This window comes from Amphiura filiformis, chromosome 14 (assembly GCF_039555335.1).
Source record: "Amphiura filiformis chromosome 14, Afil_fr2py, whole genome shotgun sequence".
NCBI classification, from domain to species: Eukaryota; Metazoa; Echinodermata; class Ophiuroidea; order Amphilepidida; family Amphiuridae; genus Amphiura; species Amphiura filiformis.
In genome coordinates this window covers 6,263,740-6,291,378 of record NC_092641.1, presented here as the reverse complement: position 1 = coordinate 6,291,378, position 27,639 = coordinate 6,263,740, and the positions used below count along the sequence as shown (strand labels likewise).

The following is a 27,639-nucleotide window of genomic DNA, read 5'->3' as shown; positions in this document are numbered from 1 at the left end:
GAGGAATGACACATGGACGGGGCATTACAGACAACATGTTGACCAAGTGGGTTCATGCGCTTCCTCGTTGTGCTACTATATGTGATGCATGAAGCAGTTCACTGGAGTTCACACTGGCACAGGCAAGAGACATCAAGTATCGCAGCATTTTTGAAGGATGGTTAAATGCTCATCTACCATTTGCTGGTTATGACGCTAATAAGCTTGTGTCTGTGTCAACTGGGATCGTAGCAGGTGAATCTGTAAACTGTGACAGAGCTGTTGAAATTGGTAGTAAGTCAGCATCAGATATGACTGGCAAGAAGTTCACAAATGTTTCACTACGCCGAAATGACAAGGTTACAACAATGGGATCAAAGGACAAACCGGTGACCGTCAGAGGACAACAGGCTAAACAGCAGCACTGAGAAGCACTGTTTGAAGATGGACTGATGCGCAAACCCCTGAAATCGTTCACAGAACACCACGACTTACCACAGAATTGCCTCTTCGTAGTAGACGGTGGTCAACTACTTCGACATGCAATTTGGTCCAAGCCATCCACTTATGCTGGTGTTTGTCTAACTTACACTTCACACATCCTGAATCATTATGGAGTCCAGTCCACTGTTGTATTTGATGGCTATGGAAGCAATACATCCACAAAGCAGGCAGAGCAACGTAGAAGAACTGAGAAGTGCACATCGAGTGATATTATATTTGATGAGAGCATGCATACCTACCACGACAACCCAAGCTGCATTTCTAGCAAATAGCAAGAACAGACTTGATAACTGCACAGGACGTTGTGTCCCTTTGCCCACTGCCGAGTAAACCTCCTCCATTCAGTTCTGTCTGTTGCTTGTGTCTTTGCTTCATGTGGGGTCAATCCCGAGTCCCTCTGAATTTGGTCCTTCCATCTGGTTGGTTGGCGACATGGTGGTCTTTTCTTGCTGAAGTCTGATGGAATCGTTACGGATTTTGTCAAGTAGGGAAACTCCAAGCATTGCCCTAAGGCATCGCATTTCAAAAACATCCAGTCTGTGTCGATCGGATTCACGTAACGTCCAGGATTCTGACCCATAGGTGGCAATAGGGAGGATGAGTGACTGGTAGATCCTTACTTTCAGCGATCTGGTGATGTCATGATTAGACCAGATGGTATTTTTCAATCTACCAAATGCCCAGGCTGCCAACTTTGTGTGACGTTTAATATCCTCTTCTACTGAAGGCACACTGCTACCCAAAAAGTTATTTACTAAATTGTCAATGGGCATTTGGTTCAGCATGATATATCTTTTGGATCGTCAGACATGGTCTTGCATTTTGTTGGGTTATTTGTCATTCCCCAGCTGCTGCATGCTTTTTGCAATTCATTAGTGGAGATCTGCAGGTTCTCAAAGTCCATATCCATGAGTGTGGTGTCATCTGCATATCGGATGTTGTTAATGCACATGTCACCCATTTGCACCTCTGAGCCTAGATTTTTGATGTCCTTCATGACACACTCATGATGTAGATTGAAGAGGCATGGTGAGAGAAGACATCCCTGTCTAACACCAACTCGAACTTCAAACCAATCTTTCCATTTACCACGACTAAGCATTTGGTTTGCTCATACATTTTTGCAAGAGGTTCACCAGTTTGGTGTCTACTCCTACTGATCGCAGACATTTCCAAAGGGCCTCCCTCCAAATGGTGTCAAATGTTGCTTTGAAGTCTACAAAGTTCCAGCATATTGGAATGCGTCTTTCTTTAGCCTTTTCAAAGATTTGACGTACTGTAAATACCGCATCTGAGGTGCCTCTGGAAATCCTGAACCCACACTTTTCCTCTCTCAGATGGTTGTCTACAGTCTGTTGTATTCGGTTAAGAACCATCCTACAGAATACTTTTCCTGGGATTGACAGGAGGGTAATAGCTCTGTAGTTGGCTGGGTCCAGTTTGTCGCCCTTTTTGTACACTAGGGGTTTTTAGACATTTACTCAAGTCTTCGGGGATTTTTCCTTCAGCCCATGCGGTTTTGATGATCTTCAACAACATTTGTTGAACAAACAGCGACTTATATATAGAAATGTGTCCACAGGCCTTACAGTAGCAGAGACAGAGGAGCTACCAGTTGTGGTTGTGGGTGCAGACACTGACCTACTTGTTGTGACGTTGGGGACCAGGGCAAGTTCAGCAACAGATACCTACATGGAATGCTGTAGTAATCCTGAGATAGTGTTCCGAGTAAGCGATATCCAGCAAGCATTGAGAGATACCAGAAACTACTTGTTGTCACTCCATGCCATCACAGGGTGTGACACAGTCTCAGCCATCTATCGCCGGGGAACATGGTACACAAGAAAGGCAAAGATGACTTCCTTGGGACCTTTGCGAACAATACGAGTACGCATGATGAGGTACAGAAATAAGGTGAAAGCTTCATCCCTCAACTTTATGGAGCCAGCAAATATGATTCACTTAATGAGTACCGCCATATCGCATATAAGCGTGCAATTTGTCGCAGTTCTCTTATTTCGTCATTTGAGTTAGCGAGCTTGCCCCCAACTAGTGCAGCAGCGAGGCAGCATTCCTACCGTACCTATCTGACAGTGCAAGAGTAGCTGGGAAATAAACTGGATCCGACAGACTGGGGTTGGAGAGCACAAGAAGGCATCATGACCCCAGTAGAAACAGACAGCCCTGCTGCACCTGACACTTTGCTCAACATGGTGTCTTGTGGATGTAAGCCTGATGGATGCGACACTATGGCATGTAGTTGCAAGATACTAGGTCTTAACTGTACAACAATGTGCAGAAAATGCAGTGGCCATGCTTGTTGCAACACAGGACTAATCATCATAGAGGATAATAAAAATGAAACAGTGATCACAGCTGCTGAAGGCACAGAGCCGGCTGATAAACTTTAGAATTAAAGTTATATCATAATGGAGCAACGCACCTCTTCAACCACAAATTTTCAATCTGTTGCCATTTTTAGCAAAGCAAATTGAGTTTGGTTTGTACAGTTGGAGGTTTCATCCAAATCGTATGGCTCCAGATGCCCTAGTTTGGTCTCAATTGACTTTTTGATTTTGAAAATCCAGATCAGGGACTTGGAAAGGTGGCAAATATGGGGCGCCATTTTGGATTTCTGATGTTTGCAAGGGTTGAATCATCTTAATATGAATTTATAAAGATTCCTCATACCTCAAAACATATGTTTAGATACCTTACTTGTGTTTCTAGCTGGTATGGTTTGGAAATTATGATAAAAACATGAAAATGGCGGCCATTTTGGATGCCATCTTGGATTTTGGACACTTGCAAGCGTTGAGTCATCTTAATATGGATTTATAAATATTCCTCATACCTCAAAACATATATTTGGATACCTTATTTGTGTTTCTAGCTAGTATAGTTGAGAAATAATGAAAAAATATGAAAATGGCGGCCATTTTGGACGCCATCTTGGATTTTAAAGAACGCCCACGGGGGATTTTGGGGGACTTTTTTATCAGTGATTCTACACATATTTCTGGACCTATTCCAGAAAAATTCAGCTTGTTACAAAAAATGTCCAGGTTAAAACTAATACTATTGGCCTATATCGAGATATCGAGGCCGCGATGTGGAGTCTGCATTGGGCTTTATTTTCCAGTAGCCAAGCACAATATTGCAAGAGAATTATTCAACTCTCATCGCTTTTGCAAATTCCACCGCGCGATGAGGGTTTTCACAAACGAGTTTATTTCTTATTGAAAAAAACTCTCAGTGTTTTCTTTTTAACTGTAAAATTGCCCAATGATCAATGCGTTTCAATACGAGCGTATTTACCACTACGCCAACTTCATCTGAAATTAATAATCAAAATTGATCTGGACAATAAGAAAAAGAAAAGTACACACAAATGATTTAAGAGAGAGAAAAAAGAAACAGTTTTTCTCTGCACATTTTAAATATACTATCATAAACATTGCAATATCATAAAGGTTGCATATAAATGTATAGGTGACCTGATTAACAGCATCATCCCTAACTTTACCCCGTCAAATTGGATATATTAGCATCGGTAGAAGTTGATTCAGATAATGTTTCCTTTAAATTGACAACAATTAGTGTCCCCACATGGTGGTGTATATACAGTAGAAAATAGAAAAAAAAACAATTACACAAAGACGAAGTAATAGAGAAAAAAACACATCTGCTGTCATTGGTGACCAATTAAATGAATAAAGATGCAGATTCCAAATTTACACTTAAAGGTGATTGGCAGTAGCTTCATCCCATCCAAATTGAGGATTTATTATAAATGAAAAAGCTTCTTCATTTTTCCACTCCCACCAAAACGTTAGGACTGAGAAATTAATCTTTTCTCCCATAGTGTGTTCGATTGCGGTAAATTGTGAAATGTTTTTGATTCTAACACTATTGAGGCAATTGAAATAAAAATAAGTGACGTTCTGTGACGTGTTTAGATTTATTTAAATTTAAGAGAGATAGATATATCTCTCTTAAATTGACCGATTGAAATAGTTCAACCTTTTATCGATTGATGATAGGAATCAGTCTAAATAGATTGAAAAGTAGATTGAAATGGATCTTTGGATTGACTCTTACTCTTTTTGAACTCCTAATGACATGTTTTGCATATGTTTTCAATGAGATTTCACACTTTTTTGGAGTGAATATTTTCAATATATATATTTTTTTTCAATTTGAAAGGATTTGTCCCTACTTTGAGTCTTCAAACATTTGAAAAGCAATGAAAATCAATAATTTCTAATAAAAATCAATCGAAAAAGATTTGTCCCTAACTTAAATCGCTAAAAGATTGAGAATCACTCCTATTGATTGATAGATTAATTTTGAAAAAATTGAAAATTCGACTGAAATACAACCGAAAATGATTTTTACCTAATTCGGGACGGTAAAAGATCAAAAATTTCAATATTTTTGATTTAATATTCAATTGGGCAATTTATGCCTGTAAGTGCATGCTTCAGCATAATGTAGCTTATTCATGCAAGGCACATTTGAACATTGAAAACAAGAATAATGGATCAGATAAAAGTAACTGAATCCTTAACGCATGTGGAAATATTCCTTTATTTCATTAGAGACATATGGACTATTTTTCATGATAGCCTATTTTAAGTACTACAAAAGTGCAACAATATTTATATTTTATATACAATTAAAAAGTGCCTTATGTTACTAACAACTGCAGCACGGTGCTGTTTACACAATTTCACAAAGTAATACTAAATTAAACACACCCTAAACCACAATTATAATTTATAGTAAGACTCACACATTTTTATATAGCAAGAAACAATTAAAAGGCAACGTTAGAAAAATGCAGGAGTACATTGATTAGAGGTTAATAACTGCGCATCGGTTATTTGGAGGGCATTGTGAAAAATCTAAACATTTTGCCTTTGGAACCGAGGAATATCCCGAGGGGCGTAGTCCCGAGGGATATTCCGAGGGATATAACCTCCGCGTATCACGCCATGTGTGCGTCCCAATTAAATTGCTCGTTAGATAATATACGCACACCGGCGCGGAGGTTATTGATATCCATCAATGACCTCCGCGTATGCTTACGCGGTACAATGAACTCCGTGTAGTGCGCATCTGTTGCGCCGGAACTCTACACGCGCACGCAACTACCATATTTGTACATTGCGTGATTGCGCAGTGCTGTAATTGGTAAGTCCGCTTTAGCCTGTTCGACTTTTTGAAGGGCGAAATATAAGTTTTGATAAAATTTGTTTATTTCAACAAATTTCGGAGAATAAAATCTTGAGATTTGTTTGAATGATGAGTTAAAAGTGACGGCTATGAATTCGGTTAATAGCTTTGCATCAGTTATATGTCGGGCATTGTGAAAAATCTAAACATTTTGCTTTGGACCTCGGAATATTCCTCGGTTCCAAAGGCCAAATGTTCAGATTTTTCACAATGCCCTCCAAATAACTAATGTGCAGTTATTAACCTATAATTAATAACCTCGATTTGCGTTCGCGTTTTAACAAATAACTAAATGTAATTGAATCGCACGCACCGCGTTTATTAATGAGGTTATGAATGTTGTACAATGTACGGGCTCACACTCCCCGTACTACGCGTAGTGATTTCAGACGCGTTAATTATTCTTGCTGGTTAACGCATAATATGAAAAATATATATTATATATTTTTCGTATTTCCAAAATTTTTTGGAACAATTTTGTTGCAAAACTCACTGGATTTGTTCTCGTGTATGACATTAGGTTAATAGATGTGTATCACTTGTTGCTCTAGAAATTGTACAAAATAATGCACTTGTACTGAGATGCATCTACGGGGGAGGGGTGCACCGATTGTGATTGGGGGCACTGGACCTGATTGGGCGGACGTGCATTAGACGCAGCAATATCTGAGCATGATTTTGTAGAATATCACTCCCAGTACGCGATACGCATTTATATAAATGCGTATAACATGTTGCTCGAGTAATTGTACAAATAATCACCTGCACTGACGAAGGGCTACAACATCGTTGAACCCATACCATTCCTCTTGTGTGTCATCGTTATCTGTCTCAATACATGTGTGCAAACACTTGTGTGCTCCCATCCGACCCGCTTTAAAGGAAAGTTAATCAAGTCAACCTTAAGGGCTGGGGTATGAACGTTTGGACAGTATTTATTGTGGGACATTAGAGCACATCAGACATATCGAATTGCATTCTGAATACGAAAAATGTCCTTCTGATATCAAATAATTTTGATTTTTTGAAATTCGCAATGTAATACACATTTTATGGCAAATCATTCAAAATTGATATTTTTGATATTTAACAGTACTCGAAGTAAACTTTATAAATCTGATGATTTATACTTAAAGTGTATGTAGGTGGGATGAAAAGCCGACGATCAATTGAAAATTTTGACCTTTCGTATTGAATATATGGATTTTTTTTTCCAAAACAACAAAAAAAATTAGGTCTTTTTGGGAAAAAAATCCATATCTTCAATCTGAAAGGTCCAAATTTTCAATTGACCGGCGGCTTTTCCTCCCAGCTACATACACTTTAAGAATATATCATTAGATTTATATAATTTACTTCGAGGACTATATATATCAAAATTTGAAAAATATCAAATTTTTATAATTTGTCATAAAATTTGTATATATATTGTGATTTTCAAAAATGAAAATTATTTGATATCAGAAAGACATGCTTCGTATTCAGAATGCAATTCGATAGGTCTGAGGTGCTCTCATGTTCCACAAAAAAATACTGTCGAAACGCAATAAACGCTCATTTTAGATCCCTTAAGTTTAAAGAAAACAAATTCTCTCAACTTATACTTTAATATTTCATGCTCTGTCTCTCAGTCTTCGGCAAACCTTTTGTAAGTTCCTGGCATAAAATTGTCTCAGTTTCTTGTTAGTCAGTGCATACAGAATCGGATTCGCGCAAGAATTGAGGTATAGCAACAGATAAAAACTCGTCTTTATCACCGAGTTAAAACAACTACGGCAACATAGAGTTATGCTTACAGCGTATAAAGAGAGAGGAGTAGTGCACAAGAGAAGAGTCAAAACCAAATGCAACGTACGTGATGGTTGGTTTGATGTAACGTTTACGCACAACAGCAGCCTTTCGTTTGGATAAAATGAAGACGGAATAATTGTCATTTGTCTTGTGTGCAGATGATGGAATACTGTTTGAGGTTGTAGCAAGTGGTAATGCTTTCAGCATAACACTATTTGAGGTTGTAGCAATTGGTGATGCTATGAGCGTTGTATCCCTTCGATTGCTGTCATCTTTCGTTTCAACGGGTTTTGAATCACAGTTGTCATGGTTACGCTCATCCATATCATCAATTGATTGGCTATCATCTTGATTTGAATTTTCACTAGCTGTCTTTGGCTTTCCAATAGTATTTTGATGTGATTTACATGCATTATCAGTAGTTAGCTGAATGTTTTGATTGTACATTAATTGGAATTGATCCACCTTGCCCAGTAACAGTAATGCTACTATTAAAATTAGCGGTGTCTGAGATCCCGCGCTTATCGACGTCCCTGCCAAAGCCATCACCAACACATTTCCATTGCATAAGACGCTTTCGTAAATGTACAAGACACAGTACTCCAAATATAAGAACAAGTCCAATCGGTATACACAGTCCGACATTTCACTTGCGAACCAAAGTTTTTGTGGAACTCTTCCATTCAAACTTCACATCTTAACGCGGCTGTGTACTCTAGACATTGTTTCTTTCGCGAAATTGAGCTTTTTTGAAATGCATTTACTTTGTTATGTTTTTTATAAATACAAGGAAAGAAAATCCAGATTTGTTAACTCCAACTGCTCTATTTTATGGATTTTATTTCACTATTTCACTGTTTCCGCAATTTAAAAGGAAAGAAAATCTTTGTTGTACCATCGGGGTATACGCGCGCAACAACGCATCGCGTTTTGTAGACGCGCAATTTGTTAACGCACAGATACGCTACACATACGCAACGCTTATCTGCATGCGCGGCGCATCTTATGGAAGCACCACAGAAGCACTGATTTCATAAAAACCTAGCGGTCAAATGGCTCCGTTTTTATAGCTGATAAAATGTGAATTTTTTCAAGTTCTTTCCCCGGATTTATACATCAAGATATGAATAGATTTCGCCCAAACTTCTCAAGGGGCTGTGGATTTACCCGATGTTCACGTAATGTAAGGTAGAAAAACGAGAACTGCCGCATTCTGCAGTTAGCTTCGATCAAAGTGCAAAATGTGACCACTTTAAACTTCAACGGCCTTTATTTCAATGTTCATTTTCTAGGTAAAATGACGATTTAGGTACACGATAACTCAATAAATACAGCATCTATAGGTAAGCAATTATGCTCATCATAAAAAGCATGATCGACTTAAGAAACGGTTTTCTCATTTTTTTTATATTTTGGTCTATTTCCGATTTTAGGTATCATTTTGTGCAAATAGGCGTTTGTGAATTTTAAAAAGTTCATTTTGATGCCTTATATGGTCAATATCTCAAAAAATAAGGCCAATATCAAAAAACTAAAAACACCGGTTTTGGAATGGTGTCTCAAGATTAAGAAAAAAATAAAACGAAAATGTTTGGAAAAAGTGTTTTTTTGTTATGATGTACCGAACAAAAATTGCCAAAAACTCACTTTTTTGTGATTTTCTTCATAATTGTTGTTTTTACACCAAATCTGTATTTATATTAAGATTCATTGATGTATTGCCTTTATAAAAATGTATACTTTTATATGTCTTGCGTGCATAATTACAAAGTTATGGCACTTTTACTACATGCATGTCTGAGAGTACACAGCTGCTTAATACTAATCATAGAGAGTTTGTCCGTCTGTCCGCGCGGACTCGCGCGTCGGCGCCGCGTGTGTAATTCGCACTACGCCATCGCTCGCGTACGCGCCGCGTGTGTAATTCGCACTACACCATCGCGCGCGTAAACGATGCAGAGCCACGTACTTATGTCCCAGAGACCAGTGGACATGATAATACGGAAAGGAAAAAGAAAGGATAAAAAGAACATGGACGGTTCACGGCTACGGGGTTTGTAGGTATATGGGTAATGGGTTTTGGGTAATTAGAGATAGGCCTATCACGAGAACCGCCCAACCCGAGAACCGCGAAATCTAGTTTATTATAATTACAAGGAATTGCTGCTCATAACCAGGTAACGATTATAAGTCCAATGATTGTCTTCATTGTCTGAATTTTCGTATAGTCGCTATACCAATAATCATATTTGTTTTTGTTTCATTTTGGAGATAATTTGGATTCTCCCTTCTACCTTATGGGCTCTTTTTCCACGATTTCACGTCATTTTTGTTTGTCGTTAAGGCCCATTTTTTTGATGAAGTTCAAAGACGATCCCTTTATTCATCTGTTGACGGATACATTTCGTCTTTCACAATTATCGATTGAATATACTCAGATTACCTCATACCAAAAATAAGGTTTATAAACTGTTTTGGTCCTTATTTCTGCTTCTTTTTATTACACGTTCCTAAACTACAATTCAAATTTCACGCCAATGTTGACAATTTTCAGTGTACATATAGCAATGACTTTATGCAAATGAGATTACATAATTAAAGGTACTCTAATACTAATTGTTATGTGTTTTGAAAGACAAAGGTACAAACTTTATTGATCGTAAGTAACAGTCATCTAAGTCATGCATGAACGGAGATAAATAATACTTGCGGGATATTATTGGCCAACCCTCGTAGTATATTAAATTAGGCATGTACTTTAGGGTCTGTCTGTCTATCTATCTGTCTATCGGAGATAGTAAAAAAAAAAGTGCTCAACTGCAAAACAGGAGCGTAATAACAACTTTTTACTCATAGTTAGACTATCTTTTGAATAATGTGCTCAATCCCAAAAGAGAGAGCGTATAAAAATTCCAAGAACAGACCTTCCAGAATAGGTAGTCGTTATTCTGTCTATCCAGTAACCGGAATATACCGGGTATAACGATTGACATAGCAGCCATGACAATTCTAAGTGTCAGAGGGGCAGGTCTCTAGTTCGATTCACTATATTGTACTTTAATACTTCCTTACATAAACTATGGTATCTTAGCATGGGGAAATACTTGTCAAAAATTTTTGGAAAAGATTTTCAAACTTAAAAAAAAGCCCTTAGAATGATATCGAATAGTCACTTTTTAAGTCACTCAGCCCCTATTTTCAAGAATTACAATTTGCTTAATGTTTATGATAGTTATGATCTCGAACTAAGCACTTTTATGTACAAGTATAATACCAATCAGTTACCAAAGGCCTTCAATAGTTATTTTGTTGAGCAGAGGAATCACCTCAGGTATCACACTAGAAACGCTGAAGATTACAAGATCTGTCTTACAAAAACAGAGTTTGCTAACAAAACAATAAGAACCGCCGGGTCAAGGAAATGGCATTCGATTGACAGATGCGCCAAAACGGCTACATCAGTAAAACTCTTTAGATCCCAAATTAAAACAAACCTTATAGAAATGTACACTTAATACCTCTTAGTTTGGATTTACTTATTTTTATTTTTCTCCTTTTAAAACAAAAATCGATTAAAATTAACTGATCTCTTAGCATTTATACTATATTCACAAAATGTCAGCTTTCTTGTGCGATATACGTGAGCAAATGTTATGAAATCCTAATTTGTCTTACACTTATATTCTGCATGTTCTTTATTCATCATTTTTCCTGCTTAGTTCGTTCTACATGAATGTATGAAAGAGGGTGGGGGGTGTTTGTATGTATGTAATTGTATTTTATTATATAGACAAATTAAGAAACTTAGGCTAAGGTTAAGGGGGTGCTTGTTCAGGCCTTTTTGGCCTTCTAAGCATCTACTCATTCAAATGTGTTGTTTTGCTGTTATTGTATTGTTGTATTTTGAATGAAATAAAGATTGATTGATTGATTGATTGATTGATTGATTCCACAACCTGCTTTTAACTTTTATTATACATGTATTATCATTCGAATTACCCCTTGAAGGCCTCTTGGTGGACATAATTGTTGTTAAATTCGATAGGGTCTATGTTGACTATGGACCGCCCACTCGATTTAGTGGACCGAAGTAACTGCCAAAATGAGGCAAAATTGAAAAGAAATGGGGTTTCAAATTGAACTTTGGAATTTCAAAAGTATAAATCACGTTGGTTCTAAGGTTGTGCTAACACTTTTCTTTGATGACTTTGACTACAATTTTTATTTTTTAAAATATCTTTAAAAAACAAACCCGAATTCTAAGCTAATAGAACAGACAGTAGAGGTACTCCCATTTAAATATTGTTGTCTTTGTAAAATGACCCCCCCCACGAAGTCCCTGAAATGCTAATCGTCATACCTAATACAATTTAACCCACTCATTTGCACGCCAAACTTGCCCTATTGCCCAGGTAAATCTAATTGAAGGAATTAAAATAATACACATTTATTTTTGGTGTTCTCAAAATAACTTTCCATGGACTTGGATGTGGTTTGTATTCAGATATTCAATTGCTTGAATGTACAAAAATAAAACAGAAAACACCATATGAAAGACCCACCTATAACGGGTGTCTCCGGCGATCACAAGATTATGCCTTATATGTTAGAAAATTGATTATCAAGCACAAATCACATGGCTTTATTTGAAACAAACTGATATTGACCGTAAAATGAATTAATGCAGCCGTCTCTCAACACGCGCTATTCAAAATTCCCGTTCGACGAAATTGGCCGGTGCAATGACGTTGTAGTAATACAATGAAGGCTGACAACAATTGAACACAAATAACCATGACGACAATTTTGGCGCGGGAATTTTGAATATCGCGTGTTGAGAGCCGACTGTTTTAGGCATAATGTTGTGATTACCGGAGACATCCTTTAAGTTTTTCCTTTGTTGCCGAAGTGCCATATTATCAATGTGGTGTTGAATCTTAATTTTTTATCTCCGTCATCAAAGGATGCCATGGCAACAATAGTGAGGCAATTGAAATAAAGAGTAATGACGTGTTTAGATTTGTTTCAATTGTTGATTCGATTGATAAAATAGGAAATAAGTGCATGTTTCAGCATAATGTAGCGTATTCGTGCAAGTCATATTTGAACCTTGAAAACCAGAACAATGGATCAGATACAATTATTGAATCCTTAATGTACGTGGAAATCTTCCTTTATTTTATTAGCGACATAATGGACTATTTTCATAATAGACTATTTTTAGTTTGACAGATGCAACAATATGTTATATATATATTTTATACAGTTTAAATGTGCCTTATGTTTCTAGTAACAGCAATTGTGGTGTTTACACAATAACGCAAAGTAATACTAAACCCCAAACTACAATTAATAGCAGTCAAGTTAGCTCAATCGATAAGGCGTTCGACTATGGTGCGAGAGGTTGCGGGTTCGAACCCTGTCGGTGCCTAGTACGCTCTCGTGGAAAAATTGAGTTATCCTGGACAAGGAACTTACTGCTAATTGTCTCGTTGTAACCCGTACGAAGCTCGGGGAGCTCATCCTGGTTGCGCTGGTTATTTGTGAAATGTCTATGGTGTGCGCTCTTGTAGCAGCCAAGTCCATGAATTGCTATTGAATGGTTTATGGAATGATGTGGGGCCGTAGAGGTCAGCGACAACCTGTAAAGTGTGCTGAGGCCTGTGAATCAACGTCTAGGCGTTGAGCCTCTGCGTAGCGCACTATAAATCAGTGCGCTTTTCTTTTCTATTTTTCTATTTTTTCTATAATTTATAATAAAAGTCATACACTCTTAGATAGCAAAACCACTCTTAGATAGCAAAAACAACCAGAGTTATTCCGTTCATTGGCTGATTAAATTTCGATATTTCAACTATCAACCGACGTCAAATATGAACTGTGTGAAAACAAGTGATTTTTTCAGGCACCGGAAACAAATTTGTTCGATCTTTGGATCGACCTTCGATGCTGCTTCGAACTAATTAATCAGAATTAATGCTAAATTTATATTGATCAATATCAATGCAAAGATTCGTATGTTATCACAATTAACAATAGTAAATTAATTGATTTCATAAATAATAAGGATCGAACAAGCATCAATGGTCGAACTAGTTTGTTTCTATTGCCTTAGTAAAAGATGGATTGTTAATTATACCATTGTATTTGAAGCTCGTTTGGAGTCTGCGTCCTTTAAAATCTCAATTTCCGTTTTGGGAAAACAAAGAAAACTTCACTTATTCTTCAGTGAAACAATTATTATATATTTACTTTTCTAACATTTCTATAAAAAATAGATTAGTATTTCATTTCCATAAAATATTAGCTTTTACTGTCAGATATGTCCCCTTTAAATTTTCAGCTGAACAACTGAGGTAAAGCAAAGAAAATTGGAATTTACTACCGGCGCCAATGTCGTCAATGCGTGTCACTCCATTCGGTTGTGCTACAACACGATCCTTTATGACGTACTGTGTAATGAACATCGAGTACGCATTCGACTAATATTTCCATCGTGATAATAAAACGACGATTCATGCGTTTTATTCAAAATCTCGGATTGTGACTAAACTGCAGAACATAGAGTCTTGATTTTTGCCAGGTATGTTAGTTTAATAAAGTACATTATAATTATGTAAAAACAGAATTTTGAAAAGTATTGAGGGCGTCTTTCTCAGAAAATGTTATAATATGGCTTTAACCTGGAAAGTGATATAAGATCAATTTTGATAAATCAGAATATAAACCACAGCATGAAAAACCGTATTATTGTGCATGTGCTGATGTGCTTTATTGAACCCATATCAACCTATTTGTCTCAATGTTTGTGTGCAAACACCTCTAGGTCATGCTCCCCTGCGACCCGCCTTAAAAAGGGTTTTCAAGTGTAGAAGGAAAGGTCTACTCATCTTGTATTTAATCCATTATCTGTCTCTCAATCTTCGGAACACCTTTTGAACATTCCTGGCATAAAATTGTCTCAATTTCTTGTTAGTCAGTGCATATAGAATTGGATTAGCACAGGAATTGAAAAATAGCAAGAGGCCAAAACTGTTAAATATTACCGAGTTTAAACAGCTGCGGCAAAACAGAAATGTGCTTACACTGTAAAAAGATAGAGGAGTAGTGCACAGGATAAGAGCAGAGGCTAACGCAGCATACATGATGGTCGGTTTGATGTAACGTTTACGCAGAACAGCCGCCTTTCGTTTTGATATGTTCTGGTTTGCGTTATCAATTGTCTCGTGTTTGGGAGCAGGTGGGATACAGCTTGAAGTTGTAGCGATTGGTGATGCATTCACTGTTGCCTCTCTGCCTAGTTCCCCTCGGTTCCTGTCATCTTTGGTTTCAACAGGTTTTGAATCACAATTGACACGGTGACTCTCATCCAGATCACCAGTTGACTGGCCATCATCTTGATTTGAATTTTCACTGGGTATTTTGTTTGCCTTCCCAATAGTATTTTGGTGTGCTTTGCATGTAACATCAGTGTTTTGATTGTACATTGGAGTTGATCCACCCTCTCCAGTAATTTCATTATTTAAATAAGCTGTGTCTGAGACCCCCGCACTTACTGACGTCGCTACCAAAGCCATACCCCCAACACGTTTCCATTGCAAAAGACGCTGTCGTAAATGGGCAAGAAACAGAACTCCAAATATAATAACAAATGTAATCGGGATACACCGGAACAGGAGGAGGTCCATCAACAGATAATTTGGACTGATAAATAAAACCGCAAAACAATGTATTTGCGAACCATTTTTTGGTGTAGTATCGACAAACACTAGTTTGAAATTTATTATCATTACGGGGATTGCTGCGCATAACCAGGATATGATTATATGTCCAATGATCATCTTCCTTGTCTGAATTTTCACATAGTCGCCATACTCTTTTGCAAGCAAGAGATAACGATCCCAGCTTAAAGCAACAATCAAGTTAATTCCAGCGTTGATACAACAAGCCAGCATTACATATCGCATTCTGCAACAAACGTCGCCAAAAATCCATGTACCCATCACTTCTGTAACAACAGTCGTTGTGGTTTCAACCAAACATATGTAGGAGTCGGCAATAGCGAGTGCAAGGATGATGAAATCGCTCGGTTTTTCACGTAATTTGGGATCCAATAGAAAAGCAGAAATGGTACTGATATTACCCAGTCCGCCAATGATGAACATTAAAGTATGAGCCAAAATTGTTACATACGTTGGAACACTTGGCGTGGCAGGGCTTGGGACTTGGGATGGGGTACTAGTCATAAGACTCCCATCAGTCCAGCCAGGATTCATTTCATCAGTAGATGAATCATTGGCTATGTTAGTCATCACCATTCCCTGAAACGCTTCTGTAATATTGGCAGCATCCATAGTGATAAGATGAAATGATGCAACTGATCTGAAAGTAGGATCAAGATATGATGAATTGTTGAGAGTGGCACACGCAATGCATAGAAAGCTGTTATAAAGCTTTGTTGTAAGCGGTGGCCTACTACACTGTCAGGATTGGACTGAAATTCCCAACCGACGCTAAGCAAAGCCACGCAGCAATAATGTGAACAACAAAGAGACGGAATAATGTCACGCAACAAAAGGATTATAATAAATACTTCAAAAAAAGTTCTCTTATACGCATGAAAAATAAATAAATATCACAATGGCAATAACGGTTAAATATATTATGACTAGTCAGATGAAACTAAATAATGAGTATACTCAATTTACTTAATTCCTCGCGATAAAAAAATATACCAAGTGCACTTGGAAAGGATACGTTTAAACGTCGTTAATGACTAGAGTTCCATCACAACGTTGGCAGTTATACAGTGCGTTGAATCCATTCTCAATGATGCCACAACACGTAGCCACGCCTAGTTCAACCAACGGTTAATTACATGGAATGCAGAATGTCAACGAAAACAACAGTTCCCAACGTCCAAGTCCAAGAGTAGAGTATACACACCCATGTACGGCTGTATAAATACAATGAATCCGTGACTAGGATTTGTTTTCAAGTTCATATGATAAACTTCACACAATATTCTATCTGGAAGACTTTCATATTTCCAAATGAGCCACAGAATTTACTACTGACTTCTTTCTTTGATTAATGAAAGATATGGAACTTCTTTACAACATTCACACACGGCTAGTTCCACAAGATATATTTTAAATTCCTGAAGTTTATATCTCTACAGCAAGATGATTTAAATTGTCAATCTCGACACAAAATACATGATATGTTGAACACCAATTCAACTATGTTTAATTTGGAACTTTATACTGAATACAAAATTTATCACACTATGAAAATCTAAATTTGATTTTCCCGCCAAAACAATAATTTAACTATATCACAAGCAAAGCTTTCTTTAAATAACTAATTCATCATTAAATCCACTTTATAATTTACAAACAATATTATTTTACTTACACGAACAATGTCTTAAACCAGCATGTTTCTCACAAAGTTGGAAAAGTTAAAGTGTCAGCTTCAACCACGACGACCATTTTAAACTTCGCCAAACCTGACTCAAACACAAGGCACAAATTAGCTTCTATTGCTGATTCTAGCTTCCATAAGACCTGGTATATCTTTCTGTATGAAGCATCGCAAACTGGTAAAGCCTTTTTAGCCATACGATGTTAGTATAGAGAAATATCCATCATGCTGAATAAAACAACATTTCACTTTCCTCAGTGAAATGGGCAGCAGATCTTATCTCAATCAGATGTTAAAATTGAATGCCCAGATTTCCTGTGAACATGCATCCACCAAGCCTAAAACTAATTTACATGACACACAAAAAATCTGAATATTGACAATACCTAAAGAATTGTCCACAAAAGAAATGGGCTGACCTAGAATCCAGGTCTGACCACTACATACAATACACACACCACATCTAGATTGCAAGCTTCAGTGCACATACCTGCAACTAGATTTAAGGGATCATGACATTAAGGTGAATTACCCAGAAAACAATCCACTTTTATTTTAAGGGATCAACTCCAATTATGACATTTACGTCCCCCCTTAAACAAATTGTGGCAACACAATTTTCATATAACACACAATCACCACTTAAAAATAAGTGGATTTACATTTTCCACAACTTACCATCTACCACTTAACCTTAAGCGGATTTACAGTTGTAACTGTGACCTGTCTTCACCAAGAAGAAATAGACTCAAAATTACTTTTCACATGACTCTTACCTTCTCCAATGTACATTGCACAAATTCTAACTTTGAATTTCCAATGTTACACAAAATACACATCTCCTTATTCATGTGAAATCCTGCTCATGTAGTCTGCGCCAATGTTGTCACTTCCCTCGATTGCCTCAATCCTGTAGTGATATGGTTGCAATGACAATGCCCAGCGCATTATCCGACCATTTGCAACTTTGGAACGCTTCACACATAGCAGTGGTTGATGATCTGTTTCTAAGACAAAGTCTCGTCCGTACAAATAAAGTTCTAACTTGCGAATTGCCCATACAACGGCAAGACACTCTTTCTCCATTATCGCATATCCTCTCTGTGCTTTGTTCAACTTCTTACTTAAATATGCAAGTGGAAATTTGACACCTTCAAACTCCTGGAACAGGACAGCTCCGATCGCTACATCACTTGCATCTGTGCGTAGAATGAATTGACGATGGAAGTCTGGTAGATGTAGAATGGGTGCTTTTCCAAGCATATTCTTGAGGGTCTGAAATGCTACTTCTTGGCTTCTCTCCCAGCTGATTTTCGTTGGTTCACCAGCTTTCGTCTTGTCTGTCAATGGTACCGCTATGGCTCCAAAGTCCGGAATGTACTGCCTGTAGAAACCGGCAAGACCCAAAAACGACTTCAGCTGTGTTTTGGTTACAGGACGTGGAGCCTTCTGTATGACCTCCAACTTATCTAGATTTGGATGACGACATCCCTTCTCAACAGTATGACCTAGGAATTCGACACGTTCAAAGCCGATATAGCACTTTGAAGGTTTAGCAGTCAAGTTCGCATCTCTAAGCCTCTTCATAAGTTCATTCAATTTCTCCAAGTGTTCTTCCCAAGTGACTGTATACACTAATATGTCATCTATGTAGTTTACTACTTTGTCAAGATTGTTCAACAGTTTCCTCATAATCCTAGAAAATGTCGCAGGAGCGTTGACGAGCCCGAACGGCATTCTCCGGTATTGATACAACTGATCAAAAGCAAGGAACGCAGTAAGCGGTTTGGCATTCTCAGTCAGTGGAACTTGCCAATAACCCTTACTGAGGTCTAACTTTGAGAAATACTGTGCATCTCCCAATTGGTCAAAGATTTCTTGAGGAGAAGGAATCCCCTCTGCGTCAAATTCAGTAATCGCATTAATTCTGCGAGTGTCACAACATATTCGATTCTTACCATCTGCTTTCTTGACGACAACCAGCGGTGATGCATATGGACTAGTTGATGGTTTGATCACATCCAACTCCAACATTGTTTTGATTTCCTCCTTCACCGAGTCTCGTAAGGCATATGGAATTGGATATGGCTTGGTACGAACCGGTGTACTATCCGTAAGTTTGATATCATGCGAACCTAGATGAGTAAACCCTGGTTTGTCGGTTAGTCCACTACTATAGTTACCTAGCAATCTCTTCACTTCCAAACTCTGCTCTTCTGTCAAGTCTTGGTTGATATGTACATCAGCTATGGTTTCTTCAGCCTGAAAAGATGGAATCTGTAGAAGATCTTCATTTGTCAAAGACACATCATCTTCCTCTGACATTTCTGACTCTTCTTGTACTTCACTTTCAATGATGGCACTACACGCAATCTGTAAAAGACCAGCCACTACCTTGGATGGTTGATCAGTATCTCTACGAAAATACTTCTTCAGTAAATTTGCATGAAATGTCTTCACCTTGGTACCGAAATCCACCTTGTAATCCATACTACCTACTTTACCTACCACAGGAAATGGACCCTTCCAATGTAATAGAAGTTTGTTATGGTCTGTAGGGAGCAACAACAATACCTCATCTCCGACATCAAATTTCCGAGCCTTAGCCTTTCTGTCATAGTACATCTTGTACTTACCTTGAGACTTCTTCATCTCTTCCCTAGCAAGATCACATGTTTTCTGCAACCTATCCTGCAGATCCAGAACATACTCAAATGTGGTCTTGGTTTCTGGTTCTTCTATCTGACCTGTCCAGAACTCCTTTAACATACCAAGAGGACCTCTCACAGATCGACCATACAAAAGATCAAACGGAGAAAACCCAGTACTAGCATGAGGGGTTTCTCTGTACGCAAAAAGTAATGCATTGATATACCTATCCCAATCACGTGGACGTTCTTCACACATCTTTCTCAGAGAAGCTTTCAACACACCATTGAACCTTTCACACATCCCATTTGTCATCGGATGCCAAGCAGTTGTGGTTAACTGACGGATAGATAACAATCTATTGACTTCAGCCATCACTTCAGATGTGAATTGCCTACCTTGATCACTAAGTACTTCGCGGGGAAACCCAACTCTGGAATAAATATCCAGCAGTGCCTCTGCTACTGATATCGAATCAATGTTACGAAGCGGAACTGCCTCAGGAAACCGAGTAGCGTAATCCACTACTGTAAGGATAAAACGGTGACCTCGTTCTGTAGACGGAAAAATAGGACCAACAAGATCCATTGCTATCCGACTGAAGGGAACATCGATGATCGGCATACGACCAAGAGGAACCTTTGTTACTCTACCTTTGGGAAATGTTCGCTGACAGATATCACATGATCTACACAATCTACCAATGTCTGCTTGTGCACCAGGCCAAAAGAAATGTTTCAAGACCTTGAGAGTGGTTTTATTCACACCAGCATGTCCTCCTAAGAGCGTTTCATGAGCCAACTTCATAACTTGCATACGAAATGGTTGAGGAACAACAACTTGGTTGAGACTTTCACCAAAGTTGACAGATGGAGACTGAAATTCACGGAACAAAATACCATCCTTACACACAAACTTTGATGTACCACCACAACGACTCACCTTTACTTCACCCGATTCTGCTAACTCGCGAATCTTATTCAAACTTGGATCATCAGCCTGAGCCTTTTGCAACTCACCAGCAGAAATAATCTCAGTAACTACCTTTGGTACCTTAAGAGCTTTCTTGAGTTTCTCACTTGCCACCTTTTGACTACGAGTTTGTACAGCGTTCATCACATTACTAACTTGATCACCATGGTCCTCGTCATCTGTGTTTACACTTGACTGACAACGTTGTTTCCAATCAGGATCAGGATCCTTAGGTTCACGTACCCCACGGAGATTATTACCCAAAATCAAATCATACACAGGATCATTCATCACCAGAGCATGAACATGACCAGTGAAATATGGTGTATCAACATCCAGACATGCAACAGGAAAAGTTCTCACCGTACCATCAATAAGACGACATTTGTCATATACTCCAGTAAATTTCTCTTCTGGCACAAGTCTCTCCCTTACAGCTACCGCATCACACCCTGAATCTCTCATCACCTGAACCTCCTTACTACCAAGAAAACCTTGAACGACCGGCATATCCTCTACTAAATTATCACTACACGCAGCACTCGCAAGAGGAAGTTTATGACCACAAGACATCGTTACATACGCATCGTCTGATTTCACACCTTCACCATACATTTCATTTGAGACCAGCAAACAAGCAGATGCAGTCTGCACTCGGTTCTGTCCACAAGACTCGCAACTACATGCAGTGCAAAGAGAAGATGAAGTATCAGTCTGATTTAACTTCTTACCTTGTTTACCTGATTTGTGTCCATGTGATGCACTTCCCTGTAAACTAGCAGCTTTCAAAGTAGGTCTAGTGCGGCGATAACAGTCTTTAGCTATGTGTCCTACTTTGTCACAAATAAAACACCTTCGTTGGTTACCTCCAGTATTCGTACTCTGCTTTGGATTAGTACCATGAGTGGGAGGGGTAGTGTTAGTCTTCTTACCCGAGGATTGTTGACCTCTTTGATGTGGTAACTTACCTCCAAAGGAAGCATTCCATCCACCTCTCGCCTCTATGTACTGTTCAGCCAATTTAGTCATTTCGGCAACATTTTTAGGTTTCCTTTCTTTTAAGAACAACGCCATGTCTTTGTTACAGCCAGCGACAAATTGCTCACGTATTAACAAGTCTGATAACCCAGCAAAATTCTTGGTTACAGCAGCCAGTTCTACCCACCTAATCAGATAGTTCTCCAATCTTGTCGCGAACTGTGGAGCACTTTCTGTTTGTTCGGGTTTAGCTGAACGGAACTTACTTCTAAATCCATCTTCGGTCATTTGATACGCTTTGAGTAATTCAGATTTTAGAACATCATAAGTATCAGTTGGTGCAAGCCTAGCATAAGTATCTAAACCCTTCCCATGCAACAATGCACTAAGATTTAAAGCCCAGTCATCCCTGTTCCATTTATTTGATTCCGCGTACCTTTCAAATCTTTGTAAGTAAGCATCAATGTCATCCTTATCCTCACGGAATTCTGGCAATTTGGGAATTTTTGCTTTACCCTGGCCTGCAGATGCATGTTCTGTTTTAATGCCCTTAGCTGCATTTTCTTTCCTTAGTTCCTCAATTCTTAATTGCAATACAAGTGCCTCTTTCTCATATTCGCGCTGTGCTGCACGTTCATCTCGCGCAAGGTCACGCTGCGTCTTGACAAATTGTTTTAGGTCCTCCCCTTTTTAACCCATCTTTTCTCCTGACAAAGTTAATTTATCAGTATCCATGATTGGTAAAAAATGACTGCAATAGAGCGCAACCAGAAATTCAATGCACAAATCGTATATAGAAGCAGAATTGCAAATGAGCCTATTGAACTTGAATACCTTACTGACACTATTTTGACACAACCAAACACTCTTCCAACAATGCGCAGAAATACAGACAAAATAGTCATCAATCTTGTTCACAAAATAACTGGTAACTTTTGCTATTAGCTTTGTTTTGATTTCCCGGACGAGCCCCACAAATGTCAGGATTGGACTGAAATTCCCAACCGACGCTAAGCAAAGCCACGCAGCAATAATGTGAACAACAAAGAGACGGAATAATAATATAAATAAATAAATATCACAATGGCAATAACGGTTAAATATATTATGACTAGTCAGATGAAACTAAATAATGAGTATACTCAATTTACTTAATTCCTCGCGATAAAAAAAATATACCAAGTGCACTTGGAAAGGATACGTTTAAACGTCGTTAATGACTAGAGTTCCATCACAACGTTGGCAGTTATACAGTGCGTTGAATCCATTCTCAATGATGCCACAACACGTAGCCACGCCTAGTTCAACCAACGGTTAATTACATGGAAGGCAGAATGTCGACGAAAACAACAGTTCCCAACGTCCAAGTCCAAGAGTAGAGTATACACACCCATGTACGGCTGTATAAATACAATTAATGAATCCGTGACTAGGATTTGTTTTCAAGTTCATATGATAAACTTCACACAATATTCTATCTGGAAGACTTTCATATTTCCAAATGAGCCACAGAATTTACTACTGACTTCTTTCTTTGATTAATGAAAGATATGGAACTTCTTTACAACATTCACACACGGCTAGTTCCACAAGATATATTTTAAATTCCTGAAGTTTATATCTCTACAGCAAGATGATTTAAATGGTCAATCTCGACACAAAATACATGATATGTTGAACACCAATTCAACTATGTTTAATTTGGAACTTTATACTGAATACAAAATTTATCACACTATGAAAATCTAAATTTGATTTTCCCGCCAAAACAATAATTTAACTATCACAAGCAAAGCTTTCTTTAAATAACTAATTCATTATTAAATCCACTTTATAATTTACAAACAATATTATTTTACTTACACGAACAATGTCTTAAACCAGCATGTTTCTCACAAAGTTGGAAAAGTTAAAGTGTCAGCTTCAACCACGACGACCATTTTAAACTTCGCCAAACCTGACTCAAACACAAGGCACAAATTAGCTTCTATTGCTGATTCTAGCTTCCATAAGACCTGGTATATCTTTCTGTATGAAGCATCGCAAACTGGTAAAGCCTTTTAGCCATACGATGTTAGTATAGAGAAATATCCATCATGCTGAATAAAACAACATTTCACTTTCCTCAGTGAAATGGGCAGCAGATCTTATCTCAATCAGATGTTAAAATTGAATGCCCAGATTTCCTGTGAACATGCATCCACCAAGCCTAAAACTAATTTACATGACACACAAAAATCTGAATATTGACAATACCTAAAGAATTGTCCACAAAAGAAATGGGCTGACCTAGAATCCAGGTCTGACCACTACATACAATACACACACCACATCTAGATTGCAAGCTTCAGTGCACATACCTGCAACTAGATTTAAGGGATCATGACATTAAGGTGAATTACCCAGAAAACAATCCACTTTTATTTTAAGGGATCAACTCCAATTATGACATACACTATAATTTGGATTTAATAATTGCCTTCTTATAGGAGGGAGCGAGAGGGAGAGAGAAAGAGAAGATCTAATTATGTGTATTCATTATCACCTACTTTAATTTATTTTAATAAAAGCATTAGCTATTAGACCAAAAGCTTTTATCTCTTATCATGCTTATAGCAATTATTTGAACCACGGATATATTAATGGACACGCCTTTGTGTGTCGAGTTTCCATCATTTTGCAATTTCATGGTTGTGTGTTTGTTTGTTTATTATTTCCTATGGGTAAACAGCTTTAGTATTGATTTTACATCGTGATAAATACATGTAAATAGGCGCACTGAAATACAAAGGAAGATCATTAAATACACATGTCAGGAATTCAAAAATAAAAATAACAATAAAAATTAAGGTTCAGAATTCAATCTCTGCCGACTAAAATTTTCAGTTCGAAATCACTCTATATGTTTAGCTATCTGCACGTCGTTATGGAGACATGGTCTTAGTTGTGGCAATAAGCATCTGTGAAATGTACATGAATACTGCGTGACTGGACACTTGTAAGAAATCCATAACTTGATTTTAAATCTTATCAATATTTAGCCATATATGATGCAATATCTCATTTTGAGCATTTTGACACCTCTTTGGATCCGCCACGATCTCTACAAATGAGGTTACATGCAACTGATTGGGCGCAGGTATAGACGGGTCAATTTAAGTAGAATAATGGGCGCACCAAGAAAAAAATTAGAACACCAATATTCTTGTTATGCTTAAGGATGTCACGATGTAGCGCAACCCCCTGATATGAAGTCATCAGTGAGAGATATAGTGTAGACAAGATATCATCACAGCATCACCATCTGCTGAAGACGCTAGTCGAACTAGTGAAAAGCTTCCATGTGAGCGAAAAATAGTGTACATAGTGTTGAAGTTATTTTCATTATTTAAATCAATGTATTACTGAATAATAACACCTTGATGTTTTGCAAAAGTTCATTTTACAAATCATATACTTTGAAAACGTCATTTATTGTTGTTAATGACTTATGTACGTTTTTCAAAAGTGTTGCTGTTTCAGCACTCTTTACAACATAACTCAAGAACCACATGACCTACAAAAGTATATCTGTGATATTTGGATTCGCCTGCATACTCACTATATGATCAATGCAAATGTTTACCAAAGCTCACTACCATTCGCAAGATGCTGTGAAATATCAAATCGCAACAGTTTAAAATAGTTGCTAACCTTAAACTCTTTAATCATTTTATCTACCACTACGTATGGATATCCACTCGTATACCAATACTTTTGCTTGCTAGTGACTCTAAACACCCTCCTGAACAATATATCCAAAAAGGACAAAAAGACGGTAATTTGCTTATTTCCAAAAAGGTCGCTAATGCAGGTCTCAAATTTCAAAAATGGGCGAATATGGATAATCACCATCTAATTATATTCCTCTCATTATTAGGATTCAGAAAAAGTAAAGTTTGACATATCTCCGATGTACAGGATGTATAGGAAATAAGTGCATATTGTGGGATAGGCTTTTACGACGGGAATTCATAACAATTAGTAGGTTTTAGCGGGTTCGCCGTCGGACAAGTTTAGAACTGTCAAGCTTTCGTCAGGAGTAGCTCTGACTTCTTCAGGACAAAGTACCTAAGAATGAGACATGTAGACCGCCCCTTGTCTACTGATGACTCTGAAAAGAGCCGTTTGCTGAAGACTGCCCCTTGTCAACAGAAACTAGCAGATCTCGCCTATCTGCTGATTTTGTAAGTTTTGGTGGCTCTGAAAAGAGCCGTTCAATGAAGACTGCCCCTTGTCTACAGAGAACTAGCAGATCTCGCCTATCTGCTAATATAAAGGTTTTGGTGGCTCTGAAAAGAGCCGTTTGCTGAAGACTGCCCCTTGTCTACAGAAACAAGCAGATCTCGCCTATCTGCTGAATTTGTAAGTTTTGGTGGCTCTGAAAAGAGCCGTTTGCTGAAGACTGCCCCTTGTCAACAGAAACAAGCAGATCTCGCCTATCTGCTGAATTTGTAAGTTTTGGTGGCTCTGAAAAGAGCCGTTTGCTGAAGACTGCCCCTTGTCAACAGAAACAAGCAGACCTCGCCTATCTGCTAAATTAAAGGTTTGTTCGCTCTAAGGAAGAGCTGTTCAATGAAGACTGCCCCTTGTCAACAGAGAACATGTAGACTGCATATACTGTAATAGAAGTATACGGCTTACCAGGAACCGTTTGGCCACTCATGGACCAATTGATTGATTGTATGCACGATGAGCGTTTATATCACTTAATTGCGGACGTGGTACAGATTAGCGGCTCTGTGATTGGTTGTTTGAAAATAGAGAGCGCCACATACGATGTGATAAGATTAGCGGCTCTGTGATTGGTTGTTTGAAAATAAAGAGCGCCACATACGACTGATGTCTTTGCCGTCATTTCTATTGATAGTAGAAGTTTCATTAACTCTGATTTCCAACGCTTCACGGGTCAACCTCATCCCCAAGTGAGAAACTTGTGCCAGTTTTGTTGTTTCGTCCCACAGAGGTTCATGGCCTTCTTTGCAAGCATGTTCAGCTAATGCCGAGCCTTCTTCTTTCTTTTGTCTTGTGGCTCTTCGGTGTTCAGATATTCTGACCTTTAGTGGTCGTTTGGTTTGGCCTATGTATTGCTCACCACAACTGCAAGGTATAGAGTACACACATGGTGCACGATCCTTGGGCAGAGGATCTTTTGGGTGGCTTAGGATGTCTCTTAATTTGGCCGACCTAAAGTAGAATGTTTTGACCCCTGATCGGTTTAGAAACCGACAGATTTTGTCTGATACACCTTTGATATATGGCATGAAGGTAACGCCTTTGTGTTCATCGTCCACCAATTCTTCTGATCGTTCTCCTGTCTGTTTCTTGATTGCCTTGTGAATGAGGTTTGAGGGATAGCCATTCTTGTTCAACGCTTTTTCAATGTGTTTGAGTTCATCTTTTCGATGTTCTTCATCACACAGAGTCAGTGCTCTGTGAACCAGTGTATTGACAACACTGTTCTTGGCAGACATATGGTGACTAGAGTTAAAATGAAGATATTGATCAGTATGAGTGGGTTTTCGGTATATGGCGAAACTCAAGCTAGTGTCTGATCTCTGCACTTTGACATCAAGGAAAGGTATGCCACCCGCCTCCTCAATCTACATTGTGAACTGGATACACTTGTGTTGATTGTTGAGATGACTTAGGCAATGGAAACAAATTAGCTCGATCTTTCGATCGAACTTCGATGCTTGGTCGATCCCTATTATTTATGAAATTAGTTAATGAACCAATGTTAATTGTTATAACTAATGAATATTTGCGTGTATTGATATTGACCACTATAAATTTAGCATCAATTTTAATTACTAGAGGTTAGTTCATTAATCACAAGCATCGAAGCAGCATCGACGGTCGATCCAAAGATCGAACAAATTTGTTTCTGGTGCCTTAGGAATTTGACCAGTTCGTCTTTGCCATGTCGCCAGACGACGAATGTGTCATCAACAAATCTGAACCAAGCAACGGGTTTCAAAGGATACGTATCTAGTGCTTTGGTTTCAAAGTGTTCCATGAAGATATTAGATGTTATTGGGGAGAGGTATGAACCCATTGCCT

The 27,639-nt window shown here is 38.1% G+C and overlaps 2 protein-coding genes across 2 annotated transcripts; both read right to left on the bottom strand.

The window, feature by feature from the left end:
- Positions 1–17,781: 17,781 nt before the first annotated feature.
- Positions 17,782–21,825, bottom strand: LOC140169147 (uncharacterized). The gene has a single exon (XM_072192404.1). It carries the CDS (start codon positions 21,823–21,825, stop codon positions 17,782–17,784), a length of 4,044 nt encoding a protein of 1,347 aa, XP_072048505.1.
- A 4,541-nt stretch (positions 21,826–26,366) lies between these two features.
- LOC140169145 (uncharacterized) lies at positions 26,367–27,634 on the bottom strand. Its single transcript, XM_072192403.1, has 2 exons — positions 27,485–27,634; positions 26,367–27,179 (listed from the first exon to the last, which is right to left on the bottom strand). Exons 1-2 carry the CDS (start codon positions 27,632–27,634, stop codon positions 26,367–26,369), a joined length of 963 nt encoding a protein of 320 aa, XP_072048504.1.
- Positions 27,635–27,639: the final 5 nt, after the last annotated feature.

Coding starts and splice junctions, on each gene's coding strand:
- LOC140169147 (XM_072192404.1), bottom strand. CDS start 21,825: ATGACCGAAGATGGATTTAGAAGTAAGTTCCGTTCAGCTAAACCCGAA.
- LOC140169145 (XM_072192403.1), bottom strand. CDS start 27,634: ATGGGTTCATACCTCTCCCCAATAACATCTAATATCTTCATGGAACAC. Junction 27,180..27,484: donor GACATGGCAAAGACGAACTG/GTCAAATTCCTA, acceptor TTCACAATGTAG/ATTGAGGAGGCGGGTGGCAT.